This window comes from Empidonax traillii, unplaced genomic scaffold (genome assembly GCF_003031625.1).
Source record: "Empidonax traillii isolate 1590-97213 ecotype Southwest subspecies unplaced genomic scaffold, ASM303162v1 scaffold1464:size105375, whole genome shotgun sequence".
In the NCBI taxonomy this organism is placed as follows: domain Eukaryota; kingdom Metazoa; phylum Chordata; class Aves; order Passeriformes; family Tyrannidae; genus Empidonax; species Empidonax traillii.
In genome coordinates, this window is record NW_020956657.1 from 4,117 (window position 1) to 10,451 (window position 6,335).

Here is a 6,335-nt window from a genome sequence, read left to right on the forward strand (position 1 = left end):
TTTGTGACACACCTGCCTCGAAGACGCTAAACAAAACTGATTATTGTTATCAGCAGTGCCATTATCACTGAGCTGAACGTTGCTCAGGACAGCAGCAATTTTGGGGGTTGAGGGAAAGAAATGGGGGCGAAGCAGGGGAAAGCCTTTCTATTTATATTGTCATTATGCTCAAACAGCATAAACGACACCTTTTGCATATAGAATAATTAAATTCTTCCCCCGTCCCCATCGTGTGTATCAAGAGGAAACTCAGCCTGACTGACCATCGATGTTGGAGGTGGGGAATGGAAGGGGAGATCACGGGCACTAAGAATTCCCAGCCCGGGATGAAGCAGAGCACCGAACCCCCCGCCTTCGCAGACCTTTGAGATGCAGCAGGTTGAGGACTCTGGTGCTGGTACCCAACAGCAGCGTCCGACCTTCTTCTATCGTGACGTTATCGCCATCTCGCGGCTGGTGGCCAGCAGGCCAGCTGGAGTCCTCGTCCCACCGGCCACAAAACTGCAAGGAAAGCTGGAAAGGAAAAGAACCGGAGAAGTTCAAAGCTCACCCCCTTTCACCCTCCAAGGAGCCAACTTGCCCGGAGAAGTGTGGAGGAGGTGCCAATGCCACGTTGTCCGGCAGGGTTTTGGCATCTCCTCTGCTGTGCTCTGGGCAAGGCTTCCAGAGGGAGCCCTGTGTAGGGAAAAGGAATAGAGGGACTGGGGTTGGAGAAGTTCTTGGCCTTCCTTAATGCCTGTCACAATTCAGGGGTTGCCCCTTTGTCTCGTTCTGCTCTGGGGAACGAGGGGCTTTGCTGCAGGTCTGGCTGCAGAACGACCACAGGTTTGCCTGGTGTGTGTCTCTCTCTGCCTCCCAAAAAGCAGAACTGCACTGTTATTTCCTGGCAATGTCATAAAAATAGCCTGAAGAGTTTGGAATTAAAACATCCTGCTAGACAGGCAGTATTTTGCTTCAGAGGATTTTTTTTTTTCAAAGGCTCTCCTGCCACTCGCCTGCATTGAGAGAGACATTCCTCCTTTCAAATACCTTTTTAGCTTTCTCAGCTTATCCAGTGTTTTTATTGCCACTGCTTTGATGGCTTGTACATCAGTTCCAAATAAAGCACTGAACAACTCAAAAGCAGCAAAGAGACTGACTCACAACGAGCAATGGTAAAATGATGCCTGTGTGTTTCAAATCATGGCTCCTCCTCACCTCTAAACTTCAGGCATGCACTTGGCAGTGAAGGTTTCATAGAATCACAGAATGGCTTGAGTTTGAAAGACCCTCAAAGATCAGCTAGTTCCAACTCCCCTGCAATAGGCAGGGACACCTTCCACTAGACCAGGTTGTTCAGGGTCCCATTTGGCCAATTTCTTGAGGAATACGTGAGCATTTTTGCATGGACAAGTGTGCACAAGTGTGGACATCCGTAACATATTATTTGGTCTCATATGTGAATTAACAAGAACATTCTCAACTCATTTGAGGTGGAGGGGGAAACCAGACATGGAAATATTTGTGGTCCTCACTGGGTTGTGCTAATGTGAAACAGCAGTGGAAAGAATAACCTCAACACTAATGCAAAATTACTCCATTTTTAAATTGAGCACATCATGTACATTAAAGCTCTTGCCCTGGATCTGCAGAGGTTTAGGTGAATCAATACTGGTGGTGTTATGATAGTTATTTTTTTTTTACTGTGTTTTTGTCAGTTTTAGCTTTATGTGCATGATGTTTTATATGACATTTCCCATAGCACTGTCCCTGAGCAACCTAGTCTGGAGGAAGGTGTCCCTGCCCAAGGCAGGGAGTTGGAACAAAATGATCCATAAGGTACCTTCAAACTCAGAGCCTTCTAAAGTTTGATTATTCTAATCATTTACACCAGGGAAGGGGTGATGGTTCCCAGGCTAAATGATACAACTGTTTGATGTCCATCCTGGGTGGATGCTGCTGTTTTCTACCCTTCGACACATTCCATGGTTACCCTACAAAGGGAATTTACTCGGTTCAGTTTAGACTGAAACCTGGAACTACATTAAAACACACACAGTTACAACATCTGGGGAGCTAAATCTCTGGTGTCAGAGGGAGTGAACCACTTCATTATTACAGAAGTACAGACAAGCATTCACATCTGTACTCAATGGCTACAGAGAGTACAATTTCTCCAAGGTTGCTAAGTATGATAGGACAAGTTTCATTTTTATTAGTTGTAAACATATAATTATATACTTCAGGGATTTAGGATGAAATTCCAGTTGAAAGGATAGATATCTTTATCCACTGTCTTTCCAGAGAGGCTGTGAATTACTCTTCAGTGACAGTGCTTTGAACTAGATTGTATACAATATACAAGGGTATACCACAGATCCACTGAAAAAGCAGCTAATAAACCTGTCTTTATCACAGAGCAGGAGACAGAGGACAGTACACTCCATGGAAAAGTTCATATTTCTCAGATAAACTGCTTATCAAGCCAACTGTAGCACAGTATTACATATTGCATAAATTTCTGTCTGGCACAAACATTGCCAATGCCACCAGCACATGATGCAGTTGTAAATGGTGGGATCTACCAGAACATTTGGTTGAGAAGGCTTGTTGAATGTTTTAAAGTCACTCTGACATCACTCTAACCCTCTGAAATCACATAGAACCCTCCAGTTAACCCTAAGGGGAAAGCAAGACCGTAAGGGATATACCAGACTGCTCTTGCTAGCACCAAAAACTTAGGAAGCTGTTAATAGAAGCCTTGCAAGAGTTAAGAAGAGTAAACTCTTCTTCATATTGTGACCTTTTAAAAGATGTTTCCCCTTCCTAGAAATAAACCACTCTAGTTCTTCATTTAAGCTTCTCTGCATACAATATCTGTGCTTAAGCTCTTGCTGGATTTCTGCTGTCACCTCTTAGAAGACCCTGCAGCCATTCAGTCCTACCAACACCCTCTGGCATAAAAGCCTCTGTGCTTATCCATGGCAGTATAACTGCAGAATCATGGAATGGTTTGGGTTGAAAGGGACCTAAAAGATCATCTCATTCCAACCCCCTGCCATGGGCAGGGACACTTTCCACTATCCCAGGTTGTTCTAAGCCCTGTCCAACCTGGCCTTGAACACTTCCAGGGATGGGACAGCCACAGATTCTCTGGAAAACCTAAACAGATTTTAGTGCTCAAAAGAAAGTTTACTACCCAAAGAATGATTACACAGAGGAAGAAAATGGGTTGATTAAGGTCATAAAAATCTCTATTGTTCCACTCAGTCCATACCTAATGGTTTCCAGTTAGAAGATGCCTGGCTTTGTTCACTGCCACATGCACCACCTGCCTCTGCATCCTTCAAATGATTTCTGATTTATATTATTCCTTTTCCTTTTTAAATAAAGGTAAACAGATGAACATCAACTAATAACACAAGATCAAGTATATAATCACTTGTACCATCCTTGCATTATCATGGAGAGAATAAATCTAAAGAATCTTTCCCAAGAGGGAAAAGGTGGTTTGTTCAAGGAACACACTTTAAATCACCACAGCATGGAGGAATGTACTGGGGGGATAGAGGGAAGGAAGCTCTGTGGGGATTGGGTAAAGACATCAAACAATCTTATTTGGTGACCCTTCTCCTGTAGTCCTACATCCTTCCCTAGGATGCAATATCACGTCCTTAAGACCCTTGAAAGAAGAAGGAGTGGTCTAGAGCAAGGTTAGTGAAATGGCCACCTGCCCTCATTCACCAGTACACTTTCCTGGACCTTGTGAATCCCATGTGATCACCCTCCCTGTTTTCTGGGAGAAAAGCCCAGTGCCATCTCCAACTGCAATGGAATTTTTAAGTTCCTTTGCTGACTGGTGGTAGTGGTTATGTTCAGTTCCTTTTGATCAGCCCCTGGTGAAATAACATGAACGAACACATAAATTAATTGCATATCTCTCATCAAGCAGGGTGGGTGACAGAGTCACAACTCTCATCTGGCCCTTCTAGTTTCCCTCCTGTCTTGTCTAGTTATCAATATGGGATTGTTTGTAGCCCACACTGACCCTACAGACACGAAATACCACCGTCTCTCCATGCTAAGGGTGACATGGGGGACTTTGCTGTCCTGCAGTCTGAGCACACTCTCAGGGCCACTGGGATGGACCAGCTCACCTGAGACCCCAAAGAAAAAATATTGGGACAACCATTTCACCTCTCAAAGGACTGTATGTCCATGACCTAAACCTCTTCACCATGAAGAGACTTCAGCACCTTTCCCTCTGCCTGCAGCTGAGCAGGATAAGAATGTCTCCCTCACTGCTTTTTTTCATAGAAGAAAAACCTCATTCTTTTTCCATTTTCCCCCTCTTTGGCACCCAGTATTTGACCTCTGGTGTTTAATTCAAATAGTTCTCAGTCAGACTGAGGAGCAGCAGCAGCTGCAAGTGCCGGGGTCGTGGCTGAGTGCCCATCCCACACATGCTTGGTGAATGATCCAGGAGGAACCTGCAGAGCCAACGAAAGCTGCGCGTCAGCCACTGGGCATTTTCCTCCTGTGCTTTTCCCAGCTGCAGGAAAATGGCAGGGAGCTGGATTTCAACTGGATTTAATAGGAGGAGTGAGAACACAAACATATTGCAGTCCTGCAAGGTTGGTGAAAATCAGTAGCTAAATTGAGGCAAGAGACCTTTTCGGTGGTTTTCCCAAGTAAACAAGTGTAACATGAACTGAACACTTAAAATGGTCACCCAAACAGAGTCCTGCGATACCTTCCAGCTCTGATATCTATTTGGAGTGTGTCATGCACACACCAAATTGTATTTACTAGGAAAAGGTTCTTCACCCAGAGAGTAGCTGGGCACTGGAACAGACTCCCCAGGGAAGTGGTCACAGACACAAGCCTGGCAGAGCTCAAGAAACATTTGGACAACACTCTGAGGCACGTGGGTGGGATTGTTGGGGTTGTCCTGTGGAGGGCTAGGAGTTGGATTTAATGATGTCAGTGGGTCCCTTCCAACTCAGAATATTCTATGCTACTATTCACAACCCATATCAAGGCCACACCTTGTGTGGCAGGCCCACAGCTTATGTATAATACCAGTTAATTTTGTGGGGAGTATCAACTCCTTCCCAGTTAGATCTCCAAAAAAATGAATGAATTACGTAAAGGTAAAATCACATTCTACGGCAGGGAATAAATGATGCACAATCTCCTTGCAATTCAGCACATTATATCCTTTCTCTCTCCTGCACCTTTTTTTTTAACATTTTCAGGCAGATTTCTCTCCATTTTATGTTTTTTAGCTGCTGCTGTTGTCAGCCAGCCTGGGTTTGCCTTTATGCCAGCCTCTGGGGACACGATCTCTCAGCTTGTGCCTGTGACTACCAGGGCTCAGAAAAAGCAGCAGCCACTGCAACAAATGAATAAATAACATTGGTGTACTTGCATTTCCACACAGGCTGGCAAACAATTCACAAGTGGGAAGGATACCAAAACGCGAGGTTTGGGCTCAAAAGGCTTGGAAAAGTCCTCTTTAGACAATGTATAGGTAATTTGATCATACTCTGTGGTAACTTTACAATTTGTTTAGTTAAGTGGGGTTTGTTTCGAGTACAGTCCTGAAAAAGGGCTGCAACAACTGTTACAGACAGCAAGACAAGACCTTTTATCCTGTGACAAGAAAACAAACACATTTTAAAATAAAAACAATAAAAAGTGATGTAGTTTAAACACAGCCTCTGCTTCCTGCTGTGCTCAATATTTTCCCTTATTCCCTAGAAATTAGGAAGAAATTCTTTACTGTGAGGACCTGGCACAGGTTGCCCAGAGAAGCTGTGGCTGCCCCATCCCTGCAAGTGTCCAAGGCCAGGTTGGATGGGGATTGGAGCAACCTGGGCTAGTGGAAGGTGTCCCTGCCCACAGCAAGGGAGTTAGAACAAGATGCTCTTTGAGGTCACTTCTGACCCAATCCAGTCTGTGATTCCGTGATTCCAAGTTGTGGGTTCCAGGTGAGAGTTACCTGGAGAAAAACCTGAAATCAGCAGGGTTTTCCCACCAGTTCCACCCTTGGCATCCAGATTTATCCTTTCCCCCATGCACGTCCTACACGACACAGAGCACAGAGCGGGTTCCTGAGATCTCCAGCAGGAGGAATGTTCATCCCTCCCGGAGCGCACGGCCAAGAACGAACAGAGGTTTGGAGCGGCGCCGACACAGCCGAGATTGACACCCACGAGGGCAGCCTTTCCTTGGTGCTGACAGATTGCCATTTAACCAGCAAGTACCGAGAGCAAGTGTTCCCGTCCTCAGTCACCACGGAGAGACAAGGTTAACATTTCAAGTGATGGAGTGCAGCGGATATTTCCCCACGC

The 6,335-nt window shown here is 45.1% G+C and overlaps 1 protein-coding gene across 1 annotated transcript in view; it reads right to left on the minus strand.

Moving 5' to 3' along the window:
• Positions 1-362: 362 nt before the first annotated feature.
• LOC114070197 (fibrocystin-like) overlaps positions 363-6,335 on the minus strand; it is a gene marked incomplete at its 3' end in the record, with an annotated part of 85,413 nt that continues 79,440 nt past the window's right edge. Inside the window, exon 36 of the mRNA XM_027907444.1 lies at positions 363-513. Within this exon, the coding sequence (XP_027763245.1) occupies positions 363-513 (151 nt within the window). The remainder of the gene's footprint in view (positions 514-6,335) is intronic.